This window comes from Sceloporus occidentalis, unplaced genomic scaffold (assembly GCF_023333645.1).
Source record: "Sceloporus occidentalis isolate IW3139 unplaced genomic scaffold, rSceOcc1.0.p SCAF_6, whole genome shotgun sequence".
Classification (NCBI taxonomy): domain Eukaryota; kingdom Metazoa; phylum Chordata; class Lepidosauria; order Squamata; family Phrynosomatidae; genus Sceloporus; species Sceloporus occidentalis.
The window spans coordinates 125,075,686-125,103,232 of NW_028316986.1; the positions used below are offsets into that span (position 1 = coordinate 125,075,686).

The following is a 27,547-nucleotide window of genomic DNA, read 5'->3' on the forward strand; positions in this document are numbered from 1 at the left end:
TCTAGAAGCTGTTGTTTATGTAATTCCTTGGAGAAAAGTATTGTTGTTGTTGGTTCTGACTTATGGCGACCCTAAGATGAACCTATCAAGGGGGTTCCTTAGCAAAATTTGTTCAGAGAGGTTTGACTTTGCTTCCTCTGAGGCAGAGAGAGTGTGACTTGCCCAAGATCACTCAGTGGGTTTCATGGCTGAGCAGGGATTTGAACCCTGGTCTCCAGTGTCATAGTCAAACCACTTGACTGTGCTGGCTCTTGAAAACTGTTACTAAAACTAGTGGAAGTTTGTAATGTAGAAATAATGTTTAGAAGCCCTCAAGTAATATACTTAGTTTCAAAGGCATGGAGGTAATTATGTAATTATTGCTACAGTACTAATAATAAGAAACAAGAGAAATATAAACCCGGGGGGGGGGGGGGGGAAGGGAGGAATAATAAGTATGTAGCAGCTCATTCTGAGCTGGCTTCTCATGGTGGGATGGACATGAAATCCAGTGAATTAAGGCCTTGTCTTTGAGAGGATCATGCAACCTGCCCAGCTGTTGGCAGTTGTAGGAATGGAGGCTCCAATTGCCTCATGTCCCACAGTATGCATACATAGAGAAAGACTATTACAAATTGGCATAATTATTTTCCCATACAGTCATTGCTGGGGGTGGGCTCTTTCACACTACACAGTTATCACACTTTCATAGCACTTTAACTGCTATGGCTGCATCTTGTGGAATCCTGTTTTATTTGAGTAGGCACTTAAAATCTTGTGAATGACTTCGGGTCCCTTTCTGGGAGAAAGGTGGCATAAAAACAGAACTTTCTGGTAGACAGTTGGGAGTGCTTTGACAGAGGATTCTAAATGCCACACCAAACTACAAATCCGAGGATTCTATAAGGTGGAACAATGGCAATTAAAGTGAAGCCATAGTGTTGCAGTTCTGTTAGTAGAAAAGTACCCTGTTACAGCAGCTTGCTTGATGTTATTACACTTTGTAGAAGATTCTTAACTGAATAGTTCTAGAGACAGTATCTAATGCCACTCCCTGTGCAAATTTTCTTCTTCCATGGAGGAGTGGGAGAATGTAAAGATATATAATCATGAAATAAAGCTGTCCTTGGTTACTTAAACTTTATGGACAAATTACTTATTTTGGTTAAAATTCCTGCTAGCTTTACTAGTTGGGGGATTCTTGGAGTTGTAGTCCAACAAAAATTTTTTTTCCCCAAAGTAGTGCTGTACACTAGAGAAAGCAATGTGATGTGGTTTGAGCACTGAATTATGGTGATCAGGGTTGAAATCCCTGTTCAGCCATGGAAACTCACTGGATGGTTTTGGGTGTTACACTATCTCTGCCTAAAAGAGAGGCAAGGGAAAACCCCTTGTGAACAAATCTTCCCAAGAAAACCCCATGATAGTTTTGTGTTAGGGTTAGGGCTGCTATACATTGGAAACAACCTGAAGGCACACAACAACAGTGTTATGCAATTTATCCTGTTGAATTCATTGGGGGCTGCTCACAATCAGGACTACTATGTCTGCATAACACAACACTTTGATATAGTTCTAAGTTGTGTTTAGTGTCACTAGATCATGCTGGGGAGTGGGAGTGAGGAGTGATGCTCAAGGCCTTCTGGGTGTTGTTGAACTGCAGCTTCCAGTAGTTATTACCATTAGCAATGTGTACTTGGTTTTATGGCACCTGTAGTCCAACAAAACCTGAGGGGCTACACTTGGCACAGGCCTGTGCCACAGTATTGTGTTAACACATTTAAAAGTCTAATATTAATTAAAATAGTAAACCTGTATTTCTGGTATATCTCTTCAGTAAGTAGCTTGTTTGACTGATTGGTCCTCCATACAGAATATCGTATCTGATGAAGCAGGCTGTAGTTTACAAAAGTTTGTCCCATTTTCATAATGGGTTATTAAAGTGCTAGAGAACTCTCCATCATTCTTGCAGCAATAGATTAACATAGTCAACACCTGGGAAAACGAAAACTTAATGTGTCAGGGAAAGGGGCTTTAGTCAGGGAAAGGGGTGTGTTTGATTTCTGTTTGTGGAAATTATCTGTTTTCACACAGAAATCTCTCTCTTTTTCTCTCCCTCCCCCCCCATTGGGGGGGAAGAATTGTTAGTATATCTGTCAGAAATTTGTAAAAGTCCAGCTCAGGGATTCATCAACTCAATGAGAACTAAGGCAATAACAAAGCTCATTTGGGTGGTAGCTTCCATGTAGTTGCAACCATTTAGGAGACAAAAATAGGCTGGATCTCCATGGTTTGTGTTTCTGTGTGCCTGCATGTGTTCATGCATCTAGGGTAATGTCTGAAGGGATCTAAAATTCTGCTTGCAAGGAGAATAACACCTGAAGGGGACTATGAATGATATGTCCTGCATGCATATGCAGACATGCAGCAGAACAAGTAGAACTTAAATATAGCAGTATTGACAGTGTACTGATGATACACAGTAGATTTGGTGTTGGTGATAGTTAGCCTTATGAACATTTTAGGGAATATCCAGTGTCTTAAAAGACAAACAAACACCATCTCAATTTTTCCACACTGTATCCATATTCTCTCTCTCTCTCCATGTGTTATGAACTAGATGCTTTACTTTTACTATTTTCTTTTTCTTTATTATATTATGTTGCTTTTCAGACACGAAGGCGTGTTACAGACCGCCAAAAAGCGGCAGCCTGCACCCGCTCCTTTCCCCGCCAGATCGGGGCCTCAGTAGCTAGAGCAGCAGCCGCTGAGGCCCCAATCTGCCACTTTCCAGGCTGCGGGGAAGCGGCAAAAGGCCCCTTCCCCGAGGCCTGGAAAGGGGTGTCCTTGGGGCTTCAACCCCCAAGGACACCCTGCGGCGGCGGGGAGGAGGAGAAAGGGGCCGCTTGTCCCTTTTCTTCCTTGCGTCGCTGGGCGCAGCCATCTAAAGGCTGCGCCCAGCGACGCAAGACCAGGAAGGAGCTCCGTTTCGGAGCTCCTTCCTGCTCTGATGAAAGGGCGCACTAAGCGCCCTCGCGCAGCGCGACAGCGACACGTCTGCGCCACCTCGTTTGGAGGCGGCGCGTTTGTGACGCCATCATGGCGGCCCCCATGTAGCTGGGCGCCGCCATCTTGTACGTCCTCAGGACGTATTAGGCTTGGGGGCGTCAAGAAGTGACACCCCTTTTTAAACCTAGGACGTCCTGAGGACGTCCCTTATGGTGGTTTGTAACGTGCCAATGGCTGAGATCTTGTATAAATCTAGCAAAGCATAAAATGCTACAAATCTAGCAGAGCATAAAATGCCACAAATTACTACCAGCCAAACCAACACAGTGATGTTGGTTTGGCTGGTATCTTCTCAGTGCACCCCAAAGGCAATCAGTGGTCATTCTGTTCAGGGCAGTGAGTGTGGATGCTTCACCCATTCACTGATCGGTCTTTAAGCCGGCTCATTGTGCTTCAGTTGAAGAGGGAATTTTGTTTATAAGGCAGAATTGAATGCCTTCTTACATGCAATAAATGCATCACCAAGAGTTACACTGATATAGTGTCCTAACAGGCTTATCTCCTTTAATGGCCGGGCTTCTTTTTTAATTTCTAATTCTTTACTTGTGAAGTAAAGGGCGGATGAGTGTGGTGAACTGGTCCTGATGCTTGGTCATGACCAAACAAATGGGGTTCATCGGTCAATCAGGGATTGATGGATGACGGATCCAGACCTCATGCATTGGAGCCAACCCTATGATATAGCTGTTATATAATAAAGTTGTGGCCTTTTTTCTTCCAACTATTTGTGTTTGTGGTCATTCCTACGGCGGCTCTCTTCCATGACAACTGTAGTTTTGTGAGATCTGTAGCCTTCACTATCAGAGAGCTATGGTGCCATAATAAACTACAGTTCCGAGAATTTCATAGCATTGAGCCAGGGCAGTTAAAGAGGTGCCAAACTGGATTATTTCTGTAGTGTGGATGCAGTCATAGATACAATGCCCCCTTTGCAGTTTAGGAGATCATCACACTGAGGGTAAGGATGGGAGCAAAGCAGATTACTCCCATCTGGTTCGCACAATTGGGGCAAAGATTATCACACCCCATGCGCTTCTCCTGTTCTTCCCCGTCAGTGAAGTGCAATGGACCCATCATTTGATATTAATGAAAACTCTTGTTAGTACCAAATGGCGAGTCCATTTCACTTTACAGATGGGAGAAGAACAGAAGAATCATGTGGGATGTGATAATCATTTCCCTGATCGCATGAACAGAATGGGAACAATCCACTTTGCTCCCATCCTTATCCCTCTGTGTGATCATTAGATCCTGCAACACATTGAATCCTGCAACCCATCCATCACTCAATCTTTCAGTTTGTTTAGTTTCAAAGTAGCAATACTGTATATGGCATGCATTTGCTACTTAAATATTAGGAAACAACAAAATTTAGAAACATGAAAATGCACATAATAGGCATAATCCATGACACATATTTTTGTGACATGCAGACAGTCCTTGGCAGACTGAACTCAGTGCTTTTGTAAGTATTGTTTTCCTGTTTCATTATTCACATAAATTTCTTACCAAACAGACAACAGTTGCCCCTCCGCTTTCATGGGGGATCCATTCCGGATCCCCCCCAAATGAAAAATTGCCCCATTGGCTTGAATAGCAGAGCCCCCCCCCTCGTTTTGTTGCCCTCCTTTTGCTGCCCACAAACAGGCGAGGGACACAGACTCCAAGTCCATGAAAATCGAGGGGAGACAGTACAGTATAATCTGTAACCTGTAAGCACACTCTTGTTTTTTATTTATTTTTATTGCAATTGTCAGTATTGCCAAACCAATATTTTTAACATGCAGCCTAATAAAAAGCCCATGTTCTTTATCTTATCATGTCAGAAAATGTTTTTAAAACAAAGAGTGATGCTAACTGGATATATACTAACTACTGATTGCTGATTTAGGTGAGTGATATATGGAGGACAAATGAATTCTTAGCATTTACCATAATATTCTGGATGGTATCAGATGTTTTGTTAAGAGACTGAAATTCTCCTTTACAGTCTGGTCCAGATAACTTGAATATAAAATACATGCATGATGAGTCAGCAGAGTACAAGGCTTGTAATTCACAGCAGAAAGTTTGATCCCCCTCCATCTTGGATATATCACAAATGTCCCTCTCAGATAAGATGATGGCTCACATAAATGCATGGAGGAACCCTGTGACATCTCATGGCTATAAGAAAAACATTGTCTCTTTGCATTATTTTATTTGTGTAACTTTTAGTTTTTCACTGTTCTGAAATCTTTTTTATTTAGCTATCCATGTTTTTCTGTTGGCAAAGACAGGACAGGATCCAAAGAATGACTTTTTAACATGACCCAAAGTTTATGCATGCAGAGTGAGATTTCAAACTTTTAAGAGTTTTGAAACTTTTTCTTAACACAGCAGCCTACAGTGCCGCATCATAAACTGCATTAGCTTGCTACTATATGATGTGTAAGAAGATGCTGTTTGAGAAAAATATGCAGAACTAGTTTCATGATTCTTTGGATCTTGCTCTTCTGGAATTGTATAGGAACATTATTCATTAGCAGTACAAATCAAATGAAGTTTTGTTGTTGGTCTAAATTGCACAAGTTAAAGAAATAGGTTGTAACGCTACACACATGCTTTGGGAAGGGAGACGTTTTGTTATTGAAACTGGAATTACTTCTGAACAAGCAGACAAGAGTCATGTTGTCTGTTGTCACCATGGATCAAGTCACATTTAAAGAAGGTGCACTGCTGATACTGTTATGAATAAACAGGTCGCCTAATGATGTGTGATAAGAATGATGTTTGTACAGTTTTTTAAAAAAGTGAAGTGCCACATCTGAATTGCATTAAAACAGATGACAGTCCTTTAAAATGTTAAAGACTTTTCCCCACAGTTAGTTTTTTCAGTTTATCTGGAATCCGGTCATTTGGGGATCATCAAGGTGGGCTGCTGCTGTCCTTCAGCAGTTTCAGCCTAAGGCCTCTGCTGCTTCAGGTCAATTTGCCTTCAAGGTTGGTGGTGCTATTTTTCCCATGTACTTGATTTGTTTATTTATTTTTAAAAAGCATGCTCAGGTCATTTGTCTCTGCCTTTGCATTAAATTTGTCCTGAGCCATTGCTTTGGAAACAATATTTTATAATGGTATTCTCTGACATGTTAATGTCTTCTATTATTAACATCTATTGCATGAATGTGATACTACATACTTGCTTAAATTTTGACCGTAGAAGTGTGATTGCCTTAAACAGAATGAAGAGTCAACCGTGCATGCCAATTAATATTCTAATCTCACTGCCTGTGTATGGACAATAGGAAAAAAAATAACATTTATTCTAGCACTACTATATTTATTGTAGCAACAGCACAAAGCCATATTACCCTATTTTCATTGGAAATGACCATACGTTAAAAGTTATACAATATCACATTTCCCACTTTCAATATATAAGGAATACATTGCTTGCAATGAACACTGAAACCTTTGAAACCAATAGATACTACCGAGTAGATCTTACCAGTGTAGATGATGAGCAGATTATATCCCTGGAAGTTGTTAAACTCTATTACTGATTTTTCTGAAGTCCATTCTTAAACATTTTTTTTAAAAGACTAGATTAAACAAAGATGGACATCTTCCAAGGAAACCACGATATATGGCTCACCCACAATGCCTGCCAAACAGTCTGAAGCATTATGGCTGAATCTCATTTACCTTTTTAAAGAAACAACGTTTAAATGGTTATAGTATCCCTACCATGCACTGACAGTGAATAAGCAAAATACTGCATGACTCAGCATGAACGGTTTAACACAAGAATATCATTATAAAATATTTTAATGAAACGTCTTTGTGCAATGATCCCTGTACATGGAAGCTTTTATTCATTGTGGGAAGTTAAACAACAGCAAAAAAACAACAACTGACTTTTCATATATAGATATGCATGATGCTGCAAAATGGCCTATGTAAACTATTCCTTTCTGTTGAGTTCCGTCTTCTCACTAGTTCCCACAAATTTATTTGCAGTCTTTTGTCCAGATCACTGATTCCCTCTTTTCTTGTCACCCTCCCCCATGCATTCTGTAAATAAATGTCTATAAATATATCTTGATGTTGTCTTTCCATAATTAACCATAATTGTTGTGTAAGCACCATACTGGCATTTTGTGTTAAAATGCCATTCTTTAGTATGGGTACACCTGCTGCAAAGGGGAAAAGATAATGTTAAATGATAGTTTACACCTCAGGAATAGCACAGTGAAGGGGTGTAAACAGCCAGAAAAGTTGTGGATTTTTTTTAAAAAAAGTTTTGCAACTGGTTCAAATGTGATGGGAAATTATTTATAATTTGTTAACCCCTTCATTCCCAATTTGATGTATAAAAACATACAAGATGAGCCACTTGGGTGGCTACTAGGCACTAAGGGGTTAAGAACAAAATATATACATATATATATTTATCTTTCTCTATATCTGTATGATATAAACTGAGTGATGAACCATTCAAAACCTTTATTGCATTCTTAAATATATATTTCTTTTTTCTCTGCCAAGCTTCTTTTTTGTAGAAAAAAATTGAAATAGCAGTTGTGCAGAGACCATATTTTTTTAAAAAAAATCAATTATTTGATGTCTTATTGAGAGGAGTATTGTGTTTTTATCAAATGATCTTATGGTGTTGTAAGCAGGTTGTGATTTGGCATGCTTTTATGAATTGCACCCAGCATGTTAAAAACATTCTTTTAATTGTTATGTGAAATGTTTGCATATGTGGTTATTATCTGTGAACTCATTGTACATGTATCCAAATGTGTTTTCTATTGTGCTTGATTTTGCTGGCCATTCTTGAATGACTTGGCAATTCAAGAAACAAATGTTCTGTGCTGTCTTCTGTAATGCGTATTCTCTTTGATGTGTTTTGTCATACTCCATCAGCTTGTATCTTTCCTTTGCCAACAACATATCTTTATATTTGTTGGAAACAAATTTATGCAAAGACATATCTTAGCCAGCTTTGCTTAAAACACATTTTAAAAATTAATATGAAATTAATTTGTTCAGCTTTTAAACATACTATTGTTCGGTGTAAATTTTTTTGCAGTTAACCCACCATCAGACTTGAAATTTAAAATTATAGATGAACATACTGTTCAGATGTCATGGATGAGGCCATCTGATGCAATAGAAGGTTACAGGATAACAGTAACCCCTGCAACTGGTAAGATTTAGTGTTAATCTTTTAAAAAGTCAAACAATTCAGTCTGGTTCTACTGCATCATTTTCTTAATTTGGAGGTGTAAATGTTGAGAATGCCCAAATACAATATCAAAATAAAAGGCAGGAGCATTTTTAATTTGTCCAGAATTGTACCTGGTACTTTACAGTGCAGTCCTATACATGACTACACAGAGTTTCACTGGGTTCAATTGGTCTCACAGTACAGTATTTCCTGCACTGCAGGGGCAGCCTCTTGTCTGAGCAACTAGGGATGGAGAAGACCTCACCCTGAAATGTAGGCTGAAGTATCCCACTACTTGGGCTACAATCTGCCAGTGATGCAGAGAGTTGTGTTTTCTAACATAATGGGAAGCCTTTAAGAATTTACTTCCCCTCTCTTTAATCTTTTATGTTTCTCATTATCATATAATGCCCTCATGTAGAGGATATGGTATTGCTTTCCCTGCAAAGAAGTAATTCCCAAATCCCAGTAGCTTGTCTTCATGTCCATGTAGCTTGCTAGTGACAATGAAACAGTCAGTAGGTGGAATGCGTTATGCTGGCAAGGCTGGCCTGAGGCAAAGCAGCAGATTCCCCCATGTCAAAATGCGTAATACCCACAGTTGGCCAACTTAATTTGGCACATGTGGCAAAACATCCTACAAGCATATTTCCCCACCCATGCCAGTAAAAACACAGTCATAACAAAGTAAATTACACAGAATGTGCTCCTCATTAATGACACCCGAAATTAGCTGCCTGAAGCTCTACCTCACTCTGCCTATTGGCTCTGAGTGCAGTTATGAGAGAATATTTCCTATTTAAGAGGCTATCTGATGTTATTTAATCTCATACAATGTATATTTTCTGTCCCACATTCAGAAATAAATTATGTATGTTCACACACGTCAAGATTTACCTCACTCCCACGATGGCCAAAGATAGTTCAGTCAAAGCCCTTGGAAATGTATGATCAAGTTGTCATTCAGTAGGACATAGTCTGTGGACTACAATTTTGCTACTTAGTTTCAGATAAGTTATTCATGGACAACAGTTTTGTTCATGTGACAACATCTTTTTGGATGTGGCTCAGGGTTCGTGTACTGTGAACAAGCTAGTTCAAGAATGACTATGAAGTTTCTGCATTTCATAGATAAAGGTTATTTTAACTATTCAGAATTATAGGATTGCTAACCTTCAGATTTTTTAATTCTTCTGTATGAAATTGTTGTATGTATGTTGGATTTCAGATGGACCTACTAGAGAATTTACCTTAGCACCCAGTGCTACTGAAACGTTATTAAGAGATCTCACATCTGATACTGAATATCTTGTAACAATAAGTTCATATGATGATACAGAAGAGAGCATATCTGTTTCTGGACAACTTACAAGTAAGTTCATATAATTCTAGATTTAACTTCAATGGCGAGAGTCACAGGGCCATCATCAAATATATTGTAGGGCTTTGGTTTTTACCCTCTTACAAAACAGCCAATAGTGATTAAGCAAATGCTGAATGTGGGTTTAATTTCTATTGGTTTTCTGTTAATCCTTCGTTTTGTTCTTATTTCAGTCCAAACAGGTGGTTTAGTAACAACAGGAGAAAAGAAGATTGAAGAGGTTCAGTTGCAAAGTGAGTAATTATTCTAGTAAAGAGGATTAATATTCTAAAACAAAAAATAATGAGTTCATTATTATTTATGTTCAGTTATGTTTATATATCACCCTATAATAAAACAAAGTTATAACAAGAATATATTAAAATAGCGAACCATTCAAAGAAGAGTCAAAAGATTTTATATTTTAAGTGAACAATATTGCTATTCTAAAAATTAAAGTACTTTGAAGCCTCACCATCCTACCTCTTTCCCTACTTGCTGACTACTTAGCCCTAAGATATAATACATCAGAGTGTTCTGCTGCATTCCATTCACACTCTATAATACTGAACCTTGTGTTATTCTTGAGACTTCTGAGAAAGTGGGCATGCTTCAGGACTAGAAGGACTATTTTAATTACTTTCAGAATCGGGGCTGCATTGTGCTGCTACAGTCAACATTTTTTGTGATGTTGCCTTGCTCCCAGATTTTGGCATTTAATTTCTTTGAGTGATCCTGGGGGAAACCGAAGAGCCACTTATGTCCCATAAGCCATGTCAGTCATCCTCCACCATTTCAGAGGATACCTTGTGTTACCTGTGAATGAACAAAAGCTTGATTCCAACTTTGAATCACCAACAAATAAATTGTCTTTTTTAAAAACATATCATGCTAGCTTATTGTATCGCATGAGATGAATCCAAAGATTCTGTGAAAGTATTGCACTCACTGAATCCAGCTTGCAGATGAAGAAGAGGCAAATTTCACATATTTATTCAGGTCATATACATTGCACATATACTGTGCAAAATCACGGAAGCATAAAGTTCGAAAGAGCCCCATAGGCTGACTCCAACCCCCTGCCATATGCCAGAACTCAACTAAGGCATGCCCAGCAGGTAGCTGTCCAGCCTCTTTTTGAAAATATCCAGAGAAGGAGTCACTAATCCTACTTGTCTATATCCTTCTTAAAATCAGATGCCCAGAACTGAATGCAGTAGTCCAGATAAGATCCGGCCAGTGCAGAATGTAGTGGGACTATTACTTCCTTTAACTTGACAACTACGGCATGTTTTTTTTTAATGCAAGCTAAAATTGCATTCACCTTTTTCACTGCAGTATCACACTGATGCGTGAAGTTCAATTTATGATTAAGAGTAATCCCAAGATCCCTTTCACATGTACTGATGCTAAGTCAAATATTCCCCTTATGCAGTTTGCTTGTGTGTGTGTGTGTGTGTGTGTGTGTGTGTATGCAAATAATAATTGTTGTGGTAAATATCTCCAATTTTCTACAAATTTTATTCCAGGATGTTCCCTTAGTGCTGTTACAGATCTCGTTTTTCTTGTGGATGGCTCTTGGAGTGTGGGCAGAAATAACTTCAAATATATATTGGACTTCATTGTTACACTGGTATCAGCTTTTGATATTGGAGAAGATAAGACAAGAGTTGGAATAGTACAGTACAGCTCTGATACAAGGACTGAGTTCAATTTGAATCAGTATTACAGGCAGAGGGATCTCATTGAAGCAATAAAAAGAATACCCTACAAAGGAGGCAATACAATGACAGGTATGGACTTTCAGGTATATGATAATAATGTTTTCCTGACTTACTGGGGAGATAGCTTCCGGGGTTGTAGTCGTAGGCTTCTCAGGTCAATGCCATTTTCTGCAGACTGGCTGTCTCTTTCCCAGGAAGCTTTGTAGATTCCCTCATTCTGAGGGTGGGGGACTGGGAAGAGTTGGACAGTTGTGAGACATCAGGTTGAGAGGAGGAGGGACTAAAGGTAGCCTGGATGAACACTTTACTCCAGCCTGCTCTGGAGGCATACATTTAGCTGTCCTGAGCTCCCATCACCATTTCATCTTTGGACTTCATCCCCACTCACCGACCCTCAGCTTATTATGTTAAAAGTTGTCATGTGACATGTAATTTTGTCACATCTTTAGAGTGTTAGCATTGTGCCCAGATCCAGTTGGAGGGAGGAGGGGCCAACAGAACCCGTCGTAAGTGGTTGGGGTTCCTTTTAATAGACCTTTGGCACAAGGGCAAACAGTGCTATGCCCAACTCAGGGGCCTTGCCCAATTCCCAGGTTTCAGTGGCTTTCACGAGTGTGGCATCCTCAGTCTGTCATCCCAGGTGGACCAAGGTGGGCTGGGTGGTTTTCATCCACCATCAGTCAAACTCATGATGATGTCAAGCCTCTACAGCTGTAATCAATAAAGTTGTGCTCTTTTTTGTTCCAAGAAATTGTGTCTTGTTATGGGAATTGTCTTTGGACTTCATTGTTACACTGGTTTCAGCTTTTGTCATTGTTGCCGTTGATCCTACAGTATAGGAAGTGTGAATGATAATTCAAGGCCTGCCATTTAACTGACTGGTTTTTACAATATTGAATTTGATATAAAAAATTAAAACATGTGTAGTTAACATAAGAACAATCTCTTTCATAAATTTTAGGAGATGCAATTGATTATCTGATTCGGAATACATTCACTGAGTCTGCTGGATCAAGAAAAGGCTTTCCCAAAGTGGCAATTATAATTACAGATGGAAAGTCACAAGATGAAGTAGAAATTCCTGCAAGAGAACTTCGTGGCATAGGAGTTGAAGTATTTTCTTTGGGTATGTTCTTTTTGTAACCAGGGGCAAGAATAAAAAGCTATTTTTTTTTATTTTGCCACAGAAAGCCAAGTCCCCCTTCCACTATTCAAGTTGCTTGTGATTAGATCTACTTTTATAGTTAATAGGCAGTATGTGTACAGTGTGTCTGGTTCACCATGCTTTGTTATACAGTTGCAATATAAAGTTAAAGGTAAAATAACCAAAAGCTTTTTTGGAGTGGTGTTTCTCTTAGTATCCCAAAGAAACCATCCAGAGAAATATGGCCATTTACAGTAATTATTACTTGAATTAGCACTTGTCATCAAGTAGTTAATAGTATTAAAATGTTCTCTGGATGCAAAAAGATTTACTTCTCCACAATTCTACATAAATATATACATTTTGATCCATTATGCTCATCTATCATAATGTGTACACCAGATACTGTTTCATGTTTCTATGTGTGTTTATGGACTGGAGAAGGCACACCCAACCTATCTGTACAATAACATAGCAAGGAATTCATCTTCTCATACTGGATTTAATTCTTATTAAACTTTTGTATGAATTATGTTTTAAATGTATCTCATTTTTTAACCCTCTTGGGTCCTGCAGAAGGAGAAAAGCAGGAAATCAATCACCAGTCAGTCAGTCAAACAAACAAACAAATAAAAATTAATGCAGTGTTCAAACCACTCACAGTGAGAATTAGTAGTTTGTCAACATTGGTGGATGATGGGAAATAAAACAAACACCTCACATATTCTTACTATTTTCTGGTTTTTTTTCATTTAGGGATCAAAGCTGCAGATGCCAAAGAACTGAAGTTAATTGCATCTCAACCCTCACTGAAGCATGTTTTTAATGTGGCCAATTTTGATGGCATTGTGGATATACAGAATGAAATAGTCTCGCAGGTGTGCTCAGGTGTTGATGAACAATTAGGTGAACTGGTTAGTGGAGAGGAAGGTGAGAAAAAGTTTCACAGCAGCTAATTTCGTCCTTGCTTAGATAGCCAACTAAAGTGATGCTACCAGTTTTTAAAGAAGAAAGATTTTAAACAGGACTGTAACTCAGGAGTACTTATTGTGCATGTAAAATGGTCCAATTGCAATCTGAAACTAGCAGATGGTGTGGAAAATCTCTGGTAGGGATCCTAGAGAACCACTGCTAGTCCAAATAGGTACTACTGAACTACCCAGGCAAGTAGTCTAATTTAGCCTTGGATAGTTTCATAGGCCCGTTACAGACCGCCCAAAAGGGGTGGTCTTGGGCCGCTACTGGTTGCAGTGCGGGGAAGCCGCTGCAGCCAAACCGCGCGACTCCCCCGCGCTGTAAAAAAGGAGCGCGGAAATCGCGCTCCTTCTGGCAACCTGGAAGAGACGTCGCAAGTGCCAAAGCGCGCACTCACGACGTCTCTTCCGGGTTTAGATGTCCGGACGCTGTGTGTCCGTTACGTCAAGATGGCCGCACCCATCTGTATAGGGCACCGCCATCTTGCCGTACGGAATACGCGCGAGGGGCAAGGTGCGTCCAGAAGCGCCGCCCCTTGCGCGTATTCCTGGCGCAACGACGGTGCCGCTTAGGCCCGTCTGTAAGGCGCCTTAGCTTCCTAAATTATTTCTTGACAGGATTCAAAAACTACTTTAATTGTGTCCCAAGGGCTTGTGCACACCCCAAAATTTCTGTATGTCACTTCTTTGTTCGTTGGACTAGCACAGTCTCATGCCTTTTTCTAAAACTTAACTTTAGGAAACTGGTGATGTCAGGAGTGTTGTTGTTATTAGTTAGTTCGGTATAGGGAGTTGTGTGATTTTTCAAAAAACAAAACTTGGGCTCTTCTCTATATTCTCAGTATTTACTTATAAGTATCTAATAATAGAAAACCTTAATGAGTATTGTTGAGTATCCAAAAATGCTACAGCTCGGATTTTTAAATTCTCTTCAAGATTTACACACTTCCAATTCTACAGGCTGCAGAGTTTGGATTGTGTAAATGTTCAAGGTGGTGCATTTCTCTGTTTAGGAACAGCAACAGCGAGAAGAATATCCTTTTAATTATGCAGAGGGTAATAACTAGTATAAACATCTACAGCATATTTGCAGAGCAATCTTGTTCCTGGAAATAAATATCATTGAATCCAGCAGATCCTATTTCCACCATATTTAGTATTAATTACCTGGAAAAAATCATTACATTGGGTGGGGCTTTGTCTGAGTAGATAGAGTTCCCCTCTTAATATCTCTTTTTCACTTGTTGTGACATTATTGGTTGCCAGCATGATGTAGTGGTGTGAGCACTAGATTATGACTCTGGAGATCTGTGTTTGAATCCTCCTTCAGCCTTTCAAACCCATTGGGTGATTCTGGGCAAGTTACACTTTTTCCGCTTCAGAGGAAGGCAAAGACAAAACCCTCTCTGAACAAATATTGTTAAGAAAACCCCATGATAGGGATTCACCATATATTGGAAACAACTTGAAGGCACAACAACAACAGCATTATTATACATCATACAGGAATTGCCATTTGAAAAGTGCTCGAAAACATCATGTGGTCCAAAGAAAGTTGGGATATAAATAAATAAAATAGTAATAATAATGATAGGGTTATAAACATATGGATATTTTTATCCATATTAGTTATCCATATGTTTATACCCCTGTCCTTATTCAGCTACATGATGAAGTGGCATTATAGGGTGGTTAGTGTCAGGCTGCCTGGAAACAGAAGCATCTCTGTTCAAGTTCTGTGGCATTTATTTGTTCCAGCTTATAAATATGGACTGCTTTTCTATAGCTGTGGTAGGATAGTGCTATTTCCCCCCCCCCCCCCCCAAAGATGAGATATTGATGTTTTTACTCTGGAAAAAATATGTTTATGATTGAATTTCTGTTTTTAATTTTTCAGCTATTGATCCTCCTTCAAACCTTGTAGCTACACAAATTTCATCAAGATCAATTAGAATCACTTGGTCTCCATCTCCCAGTGAAATAACTGGCTACAAGATAGACATGATTCCCATGATAGCTGGTGCCAAACAATACTCGCTGAGTGTAGGACCTCAGACCACTGCCTTTAATGTAAAAGATCTTTCTGCGGACACAGAATACCAAATTAATGTGTATGCAATGAAAGGACTGACTCCCAGTGATCCAGTAACTATAATGGAAAAAACGCAGCCTGTAAAAGTTCAAGTGGGTAAGTCATTGGTTGGTGAAACTATTGCATGTCAATAGCTGAACAGTATAAAAACAAAAATGCTATTGGGAAGAGACAGCTAAAGTGAAAAACACAAAAGACAAGTTGCTAATTCATTTTCTTTTTTTAGTTATCTGATAATTCAGTCAAAAAGATCTGGACTTTGGCATTAAGAGACACACTTGTATTTGATTAATTTGTTTAAATAGATTTGGTTAAAGATAAAGAAAATGTGGATCTAGAATGAAATCTTGTACATTCAAACAGAAAAAAGTTTCACACTAAACCTCTAAGCAAACAAAAATATCTCATCTTTTAAAAACACAGCAACTAGTAAGACATGTATTTGTCCATTTGTATCTTTCTCATGAATCAGGATAAGGTTTTAATCTCAGTTTTTAGACTGATCCACACTAGGATTTCCCAGTTCTTTCTGCTTGCATTCCCAGAAGGGAATGTGAGTGGATTGGGGAGGATATGCCCTTGCTATTTCCTGTTTGAGATTAGAGATAGTGGTGACATGCTCCATGCAGAAAGAGAGAGTTAAAGTGAACTCTTTGTCCCTTGTTACAGGGGCAAAGCCACAATCCCATGCGATCATCCAGTTTGCCAGCTTAAACCCAGGGCTATCAAGTCAAAACAGCTACGCACCAGAGCAATATACCTGCTGATTATACCACACTTCAAGAAAACTGGGTGGTTTTTTTTTTTGCTAATCTATCTATTTTGTAACCAGGTGACTGCCCATTTAATAGGAGACACCAGTGCTTCTATAGCATAGTACTAGGATGATGGTGACGATGGAGGTGCTTTGCATACTTTAAGTGATGTATAATTGCTAAGAATTATTATTCTTTTTTTTACAGAATGTTCAAAAGGTGTGGATGTCAAAGCTGATATTGTGCTTCTGGTTGATGGCTCCTACAGTATTGGCATTGCTAATTTTGTTAAAGTAAGAGCATTTTTGGAAGTGTTAGTAAAAAGCTTTGAGATTTCTCCTGAGAAAGTCCAAATAAGTCTTGTCCAGTACAGCAGGGATCCTCATACGGAATTTACTTTGAACAGATACAACAGAATTGAAGACATAATTCAGGCTATTAACACCTTCCCTTACAGAGGTGGATCTACAAACACAGGCAAAGCAATGACCTATGTACGGGAAAAAGTATATGTTACAAGCAGAGGTGCAAGACCAAATGTCCCCAGGGTCACGATTCTAATTACTGATGGGAAATCATCAGATGCTTTTAAAGATCCTGCCATAAAACTCAGGAACTCTGATGTAGAAATATTTGCAGTTGGTGTTAAGGATGCAGTAAGGACAGAACTGGAAGCAATTGCTACACCACCTGCAGAAACCCATGTGTACACAGTGGAAGACTTTGATGCTTTCCAAAGAATATCATTTGAGCTCACACAGTCTGTCTGCTTACGAATTGAACAAGAACTTCGAGAAATTAGGAGGAAATGTAAGTTGTTTTTGCCATGAATACGAAAAGTGTTTACAATAGATTCTGGGCCAAATGGTATTAGCAATAATATACAAGCCCTCCCTCCCATTAGTGGTGAATAATTTATAGTTGGAACCCTGTCAGTGACATATGCCAACCCAATGCACATGCATGCCTGCTTTTGGTCATTGTGGAGAGAGGAATTCACCACCTCACTCTGGCAATGATCTTCCTCAAGGCTCACCTCCCTTCTGCAGGGGTTGGTGACTGGTAGAGAACAGTAAGCATTGGAGAAGCATCTGGCTATGCCCCTGTAGCAAGGCACACAGCGGAGAAGGTCCTCTGAAGGTCTCCTTGGCCACCTGCTATTCATGAACCCCTACTTGGCTGTATCCAGGGGAGGAAGCAAGGGTCAGTTGGGAGGGAGTGGGAAGATCGTAAATATAGTTCTGCCAGGGTAGAGCTTTATGTCCCATTTCCCAAAGTAAGATTGCGGCTTTTGTGTGTGTGTTTTGGAGAATTTATTTTGCCATAGCAGTAACAATGGCATGGGACAGACCACCTGAAAAGGGCAGCCTGCTGGTGGCCTAATTTCCTCTGGAGGGAAGCCGCCAGCCTCCAGAGGAAAAAGAGCCCAGAAAAACCGGGTCCTTTTTGCGCTGCAGGGACGACATAATGAGGGCGCCAGTGTAATCTTGTTTAAATAAAAGAGCAAGCTTTTAATTATTGTTACTGTTATCTTTGGTGCTTTGCTTCCTGTCTGCATTTTGTGGATGAATGAAATAACAAAAACCTCATTAACTTTAGTGTGGCATAGTTTACCCATTAATGGCAGGACAGTACATTTATAAGTGGCAGTGTATCCTTATTGGCCAGTTATTGCTTGGTTAATCATGTTCGCAAGGATTTGTTCCCAACTTGATTCCACAACTTGAGCTTTCAAAGCTCCCCCCCCTTTTTTTTTTGGTCATGGAAAGATAGAAATAATTAAAATTGCTTACCGTTAATAGAGTAGGATTATGTAGATATATGCTTTTATCTGGACTACACATGGGAACTGTGTGGCTTCAAGATGTGGAACTTTATCCTCTCCACTGGCTATGGTAGCTAGAATTGGAAGGGCATGCAACATATGCACCCTTAATCTCAGCTTTGGGTATCTGGTCTGCAAGACAATACAGCAGCCAGGTGTTTAGTCCACATGTTTCTGAAATGTAAACAAGTTTTATCAAATGAATTTACTAGATTCTTTAAAATTTTGAACAGCTTACTTACCTGCAAGAAATCTGCAATTTTCCGAAGTGGGTTCTAACAGCTTCAGAGTTAATTGGTCTCCAGCAGGAGCGGAAGTTTTGTCTTATCTTGTCAAGTATAAAGTGGCTGTTGATGGAGAGGACTTCATGGTTTCTGTACCAGCTCCTGTTACTAACACAGTTCTTACTAATTTACTACCAAAAACCACATATGCTGTCAGTGTGATTGCTGAATATGAAGATGGTGATGGCCCTTCCTTGGACGGGGAAGAAACAACTTTAGAAGGTATAATTTGTATTGTCCTGTGTCTCTTCCTTTCTCCCATAAATAAACCAAGACAGAGGTGTATTACATGTGTCATTATGGTGCTATAGTTGCTGAAATTGTTCAGTAGTTCTAAGTGTCTGTAGTAACCAAATTTCCAGTTATATAATGTATTCAAGTAACATGTATAGTGTGCTGGCCTGCCTTTAGTACCCCACTTCCTATCAACTTCTAGCTTTTTTTTTTTTAAATTATTTATGTTGATAATATTTGTAGTGCTTGGTAATGTCCTCTCACAAGAAACCCACTTTCTACTGGTTTTTCTCTGGAATAAATGCCATCAAACTGGAAACTGAAAATCAAAACCTATTTTAAAACTAATAGATGCAGGTCCATTTTAGTAGTACTAAAGAATCCATAGAAAACAGACGACTTCAGCACATCTTTATCCATTATAAACTATATGTTTATAATCTGAGCTGTGCTATGAAGCCTTCTATTTGCACACCTTCCCTATTTTCTTTTTTAACCGCTTTTGTTTAAAACACTGAAAAACAATATATAACATTATATTCTAAATTAAAAACAGGACAATAACAAACAACAAACAACATACATACTAACATTTAAACCAAACATTACTTCCTGTCCCCTGGCCTCAATTTATTCTATTAAGATATACCACTTTTTTAGTTCCAAAAATAAATATAATATCTACTTCTCTCTATCCTATCTAATATCATATATGAAGATAAACACTATAGGAACAAGCCTATAACTGCACATAATTTGCTATAGATGTTACTTTTTCCATTTTCCTCATCTGCAATCACTTCATGGAAAAAATAGGGGCTTATTGAAATATTTTCAATCAGATGAAATTATTAATTTATTACGTATACTAATATACTATGATTTGTTTACAAATACAACCATGGTATACAGAAATGGCATCAATATAAAAGAAAATAGAATAACAACAAAACTCAGCATATTAAAATATGATCATCAAGGGCAGAAAATGTTTAAGAATTCATATCAATACAATAGAAGAGGTTCTTTCATTTGTCAAATAATAGTTGAGTAGTCTCCCCTGACAATCTTAAACCATGAGCAGGCTGATAGAGGGAGAGATACTCCTGTAGATATTAATACAGGCAGCTGGTAGTTCCCAAGTCAGAGGAATGGTAAATCCATAGTTTATTTTAGATTATATAGCAGGTAACCAAGGTTATGCATTTATTTTGAGGATCAAGTTCATCACCTTCAGTAGCTTCTTTAATTCACCAACTCCCACTGGCTGTTTGGACTACAAGCCAGATAGAGATTTCTCCTATCTGAGATGAACAAATCAAAATACTATGACTTGTATTTATGATTTTTTAAAAATTCTTTTGTAGTCAGGGGATCACCTCGAAATTTAAGAATAACAGATGAAACAACAGACAGCTTTAAAGTTGGATGGTCACCAGCTCCAGGGAATGTTCTGAGATACAGACTTGCATATAGACCAGTAACTGGTGGGGAGAGAAAACAACTAACAGTCTCAGCAAATGAAAGAGCAACTACACTACAGAATCTGAAGCAAGATACAAGATATGAAGTCTCTGTTACTGCTGAGTATCAGTCTGGGGCAGGAAATCCACTGGCTGGCCATGGAAAAACTGAAGAAGGTAAGGTTCTCTTCTCAAAGTAGAATCACTTTTAAAAGTAACAGGAAGTTGCAGCAGACCCAACTAGCACCCTGAGGGTGGGTGGGTTGAATTTGCATGATAAATGTGGAATTGCAAAGACATTTTTTCAATAAGTATACTTCATCTTTAATTGTCTGGGACATCTTTATATTGAAAAAATTAGTTAGTGTGAACTGGACTGAAGCTGGCTACTTCAAGCTGAAGCCATGCCTTCTTCAGCTTCTTTGTCTACAGCAAGGGCAAGAATTATGTGTCCATCAGGATGGGATTGGACTGCTGTTCCCAACATTCTTTGCCATTGGTCATGTTGGCTAAGGCAGGGACGTAGCCAGGATTTTAGGAAGCTGTGGGGGGGGGGGCGGGTTCCAGACTAAGTGCCACCATTATAATGGGGCTTGGGTGCGGTGGCGCAGCAGCACGCACCATTCATTTTTCTAATGGAAGGGGGGAGTCCAGACCCCAAGAACCCCCCCCCCCCTTGGCTACGTACCTGGCTAAGGCTGATGAGACATGTATTCCAGTAACATCAGGTTGTCTATATGAACATTTCTCTGTAGCCAGCATTCATTGGAATGATGCTGCCGATGGGATGGTTTCTGTCAGCACTACCAAAAGAAAGGCAACCCCTTTCACTCTGCAGCCTTCTGTCCCCAAGTTCAGCACAGGAGAGGTGGGGAATTCACATCTACTGTTTTGGTAGTATCTGTAAGAGCTGTATAAAGACAACAAGGTCTATCAAGCTAGTGTTACTGCAGTGTTGCATATAGGTCTCTACAGGTCTAGGATATAGAGTTAAATCTCATTTCGAGGTCATCTCCTGCCCCAAAGCACCTGTCATTGTTTGTTGTTGCTCTGTGCCTTCAAGTCATTTGCAACTTATGGTGACCTAAGGCAAACCTATCACAGGCTTTTCCTGGCAAGATTTGTTCAGAGGGGCATTGTCATTGCTATCCTCTGAGGCTGAGAGAATGCAACTTGCCCAAGATGACTCAGTAAGTTTACATGGCCGAGTGAGGAGTTGAGCGCTGGTCTTCAGAGCTTTAGTCCAACATGTGAAGTTGAAGACTTTCATGGCCAAAATCCATTGTTTTTTTGTGGAGTTTTCGGGCTATGTGGCTGTGTTCTGGAAGAGTTTATTCCTGATGTTTTGCCAGCATCTGTGGTGGGCATTCTCTGAAGATGCCAGCCACAGATGCTGGTGAAACATCAGGAATAAACTCTTCCAGAATACAGCCACATAGGTTTTTTTGGTGGGCTTTCAGGCTATATAGTCCAACACTCAACCACTACCCCACATTGCTGCCAGCCAATTAAAATGGCAGCTTTCAGTTAATATTGCCCTTCTAGTTTCTTTTCTGTGTCAGTTTATTTCATTTTTAAATGCTAATTCTGCCCTGAGTTATCATTTACCTCACAGATATTTCACGTACACCTTAAAGATATCAACCTTTTCTCCCAAGAAATTTATATCTATGCTCCTTTTATTTTTATCACATGCAGTTCTGGGAAGACCAAGAGACTTGAAAGTTTCTGATGCTACAACATCTTCATTGAAGCTGTCTTGGAATTCAGCACCTGGCAAAGTACAGCAGTATCTTGTAACATATACTCCAGTGACAGGAGGGGAAACTAAAGAAGTGACTTTAAGGGGAGATAGTACTACTACTGTTCTCAGAGATTTGGAGCCAGGAACAAGATATGATTTATCTGTGACTGCCCTTTATGCATCGGGAGCAGGGGATGCTCTTTCTGGACAAGGAGACACACTTGAAGGTAAGAGCAGCTGGATTTTGCAGATTATTATTGCTATGCCTGTAGAGTTATTTTTCAGTATATATTCGCATTTGGTCACTGCAGCATTAATACTAATGTAGTACACAGAATGCTGGAGAGTAATTATGAGCAAAAGGAAAGAAAATAGCTATTGTTACTCAACTGAGAATTTCCCTAGGTTTCATTTTGTTTAAACCCTGAGGCATGATGACCTTTTGGACTGTGCCAGTGGGAGGCCTTAGGCATATATATATATATATATATATATATATATATATATATTTGCCTTAAACTTCTATGTAGCTTTTCTTCATATTAGTATCAATGTCTGAAAGACATTAAATGGAACACATCAACATAGCAATATTCAGATGGACAGGAATGGGTCACTTTGATTCATAACTACATGGTGTTCTACTCAGGAAATGAAAACGGGGTAGCATTCATATTAAGGAAAGATATATCAAAAGCAGTCAAAGGATACAATGCAAAAACAATTTGAATCATGTCAATAAAGCTTCATGGAAAATCTATAAATATTAGTCTATGAAGCAACCACAGAGGCAGTGGAAGAAGAATTGAGAGATTCTGGGAAGGAGTCCAGGACAAAATTAACAACACACCAACACAGGACTTCAAACTATCTTCCTGGTGACTGGAAGGCTAAAGTAGGCAACAAAAGAAGAATGAAAAACAGTAGGCAGATTTAGATTAGGCATAAGAAATAAAGCAGGAGAGCGACTGTTAGAATTTTGTGAAGCTAACCATCTATTCATTGTAAATACTTGCTTCATCCAACCAGAAAGGAGGCTATACAGATGGACATCACTTGTGAGCACAAACCCCATTCTATTGAATGGGACTTGAGCTTATGCAATACTTGCCTTATGCCGGGGGGGAGGGAGGGAGGTCCAGAACGGATCCCTGCATAAGGCAAGGCTCCACTGTACTTATATCCAAAATTAAAGTAAAGCTGAAGAAGAAACAAAAACAGTTGCCATAACAAAATATAACCTGAAGAACATCTCAACAGAATTGGCAGACAATGTAAGAAACAGATTTTCATTATTAAGCATAATTGACAGAGAAGCAGAAGAACTATGGTCAGAAGAGGAACACACTGCCCTATGGTAAGAAAAGGAACATATTGCAAGACCAAAAAGAAATAAAAAGACATTGGTGCGGTACACAGAAGAACTATATAAAAGAGATGAAAAAAATAAATGACACATGAAATGAAAAAGCATACTAAGATGAACCTCAAATTCTAGAAAGTGAGATGAAAACTGCGATTAGAATAATTGGAGAGAATAAATTGGGGAGAATAAACCAGGAACAGATGATATTCCAATTGAACTGATACAATCCACACAGGCAGAATCTACTCTAGTGTTAAGTAAAACATGCCAACAAATATGGATAACAAAATGGTGGCCAGCACACTAGAAACATGCAATGTTCATCCCCATCCACTAAAAAGGAGACACAAAAAGACTGTAGCAACTATAGGACCATAGCATTAATTTCCCACGCAAGCAAAATTATGCTTAAAATTCTGCAACATAGACTCCCAATATGTATGGAAAGAGATATCTCAGAGGTGCAAATGGGATTCAGGAAAGGCAGAAGCACTAGGGACCACATAGCAAACCTACAATGGCTAAGGGAGTGCACCAAGGAATTCCAAAAGAAAATCAGAATTTGCTTTGCAGACGATAGCAAAGCTTTTGATTGCATAGATCATGAAAAGCTAAAGAACACTCTTAAAGACATGTCACTACACTTGATAATCCTGATGAGAAATCTGTACATAGGATAAAAAGCAACTGTTAGAACAGAATATGGAGAAACAGAATAGTTCCCAATTGGCAAGGAGGTCAAGGAAGGCTGCATATTTTCACCTTACTTGTTCACTTGTATGCCCTTTCCTAACCCTAGTACGTACCTAATAATCACTTTTTGCCTATCTGGAATGCGCCATGGACTTGGAAAAATTACTAAGGAAAGTCAAAAATGAAAGTGCAAAGGTGGGCTTGTTATTGAACATAAAGAAAACAAGAGTAATGATCACAGAGGATCTACATCAGTTCAACCTAGATAATGAGGAAATTGAAATAGTTAAAGATTTCCTGTACCTCGCAGTCAAGAAATAATAAGAAGGCTAGGAATGGGAAGAGCAGCAATGAAAGAACAACTAGACAAGATTCCAAATAATAAAGATATTCAACAGAGCACTAAAGTTAGATTCATCCAGGCCATTGTATTTCCCATCACTATGTATGGAAGTGAAAGATGAACAGTGAAGAAAATGGGTAGGAAGAAAATCAATTCATTTGAGATGTGGTGTTAGAGAAGAGTTCTGAGGATACTGTGGACAGCCAAAAATAACAGATCAAGTCTGAACTTTCCCTGGAAACCAAGATGATTATATTGAGGCTGTTGTACTTTGGCCACATCATGAGAAGGCATGAATCATTAGAAAAGACAATAATGCTGGAAGGTTGAAGGCAGTAGAGAGTAAGACTGAATGTCAGATCATAGAATCATAGAATCGTAGAGTTGGAAGAGACCACTAGGGCCATCCAGTCCGACCCCCTGCCATGCAGGAAATCCAAATCAAAGCATCCCTGACAGATGGCCATCCAGCCTCTGTTTAAAGACCTCCAAGGAAGGAGACTCTATCACCTTCCGAGGAAGTGCATTCCACTGCCGAACAGATGGATAGATTCAGTTAGGGAGATCATGGGCCCGAATCTACAAGACCTAAGCAGAGCAGTGGAGAACAAGGGGGCTTGGAGTTGTCTCATCTACAGGGTCGGCATGAGTTGAGGTCAAATCAAGAGCAGCTAACAACAAGAAACAAATAAGTAAAATTTCATTGCATCCAATACAGTCACATACTGAGATTGAAGAAGGACTCCACACTTGCATAAAGCACTGCCCTGGTGGTGCAGTGGTTAAATGCCTGTACTGCAGCCACTCATTCACAAACCACAAGGTTGTGAGTTCAATACCAGCCAGGGGCTCAGGGGCGACTCAGCCTTGCGTCCTTCCATAGGTCACTAAAATGAGTACCCAGCTTGTTGGGGGCAATTAGCTTACACCTTGTAAAATGCTTAGGGCATGCTTAAGCTCACTGATGAGTGGTAGAGAAATGTACTTGCTATTGCTATTGTTAGTGGGAGTGGATTATCGTTTATTTCCCCACCCTACCCTACCCTACCCCATCCTACTCCACATGACATCAGCTCTTCAGATCTCATGGACTGCTGTACTGGAGAGCCTCTGTCCTGAGACTTCCTTTCAGTATTGAGGGGGTTAATATTAGAAGGGGGGATGGAAGAATGTGATAGAACAAGAGTGGGTAACTTTCTGAGATTCAGAGTGTTCACCCCCCATCAGATATCAGAGAGCCACACCTTGACATGCCCCATTTCTAAATTAATAATCCCTCTAGGCATTATGGGGAACAATTTTGCTATGTCCTGTCCTCTTTGTTCCAAGATTAATTAAATCTAAGAGGATCCCAGTTTCAAAACTGGAAGTGACTGCAAGTCACTTGGGAAAAAAGATTTATTAGGGGGAAATAGCAAAATTGCCTTCCAAACCTCTAAAAGGGTACTGTTTTTCAGTTTTAAAAGTTTAGTGTGCAGGCACAACTGCACTTTGGTTACCGATATTCTAGAGGTTAAGATTGTTTAAATAATTTTATGATTTAAACTTTATAAAATAATTTTAACTGTTTATGCAGCAATAGCAATCTACAATCCTGTTCCTTACTTCCCACTATATTTTTTTTATCTTGTTCCATACCCACACCCAACATAAATATTCATTTTAAAGATAAGCTATACATAAATTATAGCTCCTTCCATATAGCCTATAATGTTTGTTTGGTCAGTCTCCAAATCTGTGATCAAGGGCCAAGAGTTTGTCATAAAGATATCATTTTTCCTGTCTTATGATTCTGATTCATTGTGTTAACTAAAATATTCCATAACTTGAAAATCCAGTCTGTCTCTCTCAGTGACAGAATTGATGAGTTCGTAATTTCTATGCATGCTTTTAAAAAAATGTCAACGTTCTGGAATGTGTTTATTCTTTAACTTGATAAGGCACCTTTGCATATATGTTATAGATGAATTTTTTAGAGCTCTTCAGAAGTCCCTTGCCTTTCTGAACTGCATTTTGGGGGTTGGGAAGAGAACATTACTCAAGAACAAACACACACAAAATTAATAATAAGGAAACTGCCAGCAATGACAAATCAGCATTTTGAACTAATCCCAATTATAATTAGCATCATTGAAATGGGGCAGGTTTGCTCCCTACTCTGAAAACTCTTAGAACAAGTTGGCTTTTGCGGGTGGGAAGCAAGAACTGGAGGCTTATTGTGCATAACACAACAAAAGTATAAAATGAAAAAAACAAGGGGTGGAAAGCAAAGAATAGTTAGAGGATATAAAAAAGCATGAGAAGCATTGTCATTAAGGGCCAAGTTTTAAAATTCCCATTCATGAGAAGTAACTTAAATGGGTAATATCGGTAAAGTTAAATGGAACAAATTTTCATTTCACTCCTCAGTTAGGAGTAAAAGATACATAAGGGTATTATTTATAGGCAAAGGGCAGGAAAAGTTACCCCTTCCTAAATATCAGCTCATATATGCCCTTTCCTGGCTATTATGAAACATGAAAAAGTAGCTTCATCAAAAGTAGCCTTTTGTCACTTGAATTCTGAAAATATGTATGAGAATCCTGGAACCAAAACCCGGTGGATACCAAGGGCCCGAAGTATAACTTGGTTCTCCCACCCTAGAAATACATGGAGGAAAAATTTAACCCAAGGGGTGGGCAGATTTCAGTTTTGTCTTGTGTGGTTCTCTTTTAAAATGGAACCCCTATGAGCTACTAACATTCTTAATAGTGTGTTCTTGCTTATAAATATGAGAGCTGGAAATCAAACAAAGGTCCATTAAAACCAACATATTTGCAAGAATCCCAGTAACTACAGACAGTAGGCCAGGGATTCTTAATCTGTGGTCCATAGAACCACAGATTGTCTATGGGTTTGCTTCAGAAGTGTGAATTGGGTAGATTTTTTTAAACCTTTTTCTTTCTGTTACGGTACTTTGAAAATTGTTTTTGTGGATGACAGTTTTCTTTTCTTTTCTTTTTTGTCTTTTTAAAAATGCCAAGTTATGTTCTTAAGATATTGTTTGACTTTATGTCCAAACAGTGCTATGATTTTCTTAGGAAAATATTGCATTTTCTTTGAGTATACAATTGAAACCCTATAATAAATAATGTCTTGGTTTTCTTCTGGGTGGCTACTATTTTTTTAATTACTTTTAGTGGTGCTTGATCAATTGTAGTTCATAGCATGGCCACCTTGAAAGAAAAAGGAATATTTCACCTCATTGTTCTGCTTCCTTTGCTGCAACTCCCCTGGGAGTTTCCAT

At 39.0% G+C, this 27,547-nt stretch overlaps 1 protein-coding gene across 1 annotated transcript in view; it reads left to right on the forward strand.

The window, feature by feature from the left end:
- Nucleotides 1–27,547, forward strand: part of COL12A1 (collagen type XII alpha 1 chain) — a 146,132-nt gene that overhangs the window by 12,227 nt on the left and 106,358 nt on the right. The window contains exons 3-13 of the mRNA XM_089530905.1: nt 8,123–8,239; nt 9,489–9,632; nt 9,815–9,874; nt 11,150–11,413; nt 12,306–12,470; nt 13,245–13,418; nt 15,360–15,650; nt 16,517–17,119; nt 18,368–18,640; nt 20,020–20,292; nt 21,814–22,086. Coding sequence (XP_089387031.1) covers nt 8,123–8,239; nt 9,489–9,632; nt 9,815–9,874; nt 11,150–11,413; nt 12,306–12,470; nt 13,245–13,418; nt 15,360–15,650; nt 16,517–17,119; nt 18,368–18,640; nt 20,020–20,292; nt 21,814–22,086 — 2,637 coding nt within the window. The remainder of the gene's footprint in view (nt 1–8,122; nt 8,240–9,488; nt 9,633–9,814; nt 9,875–11,149; nt 11,414–12,305; nt 12,471–13,244; nt 13,419–15,359; nt 15,651–16,516; nt 17,120–18,367; nt 18,641–20,019; nt 20,293–21,813; nt 22,087–27,547) is intronic.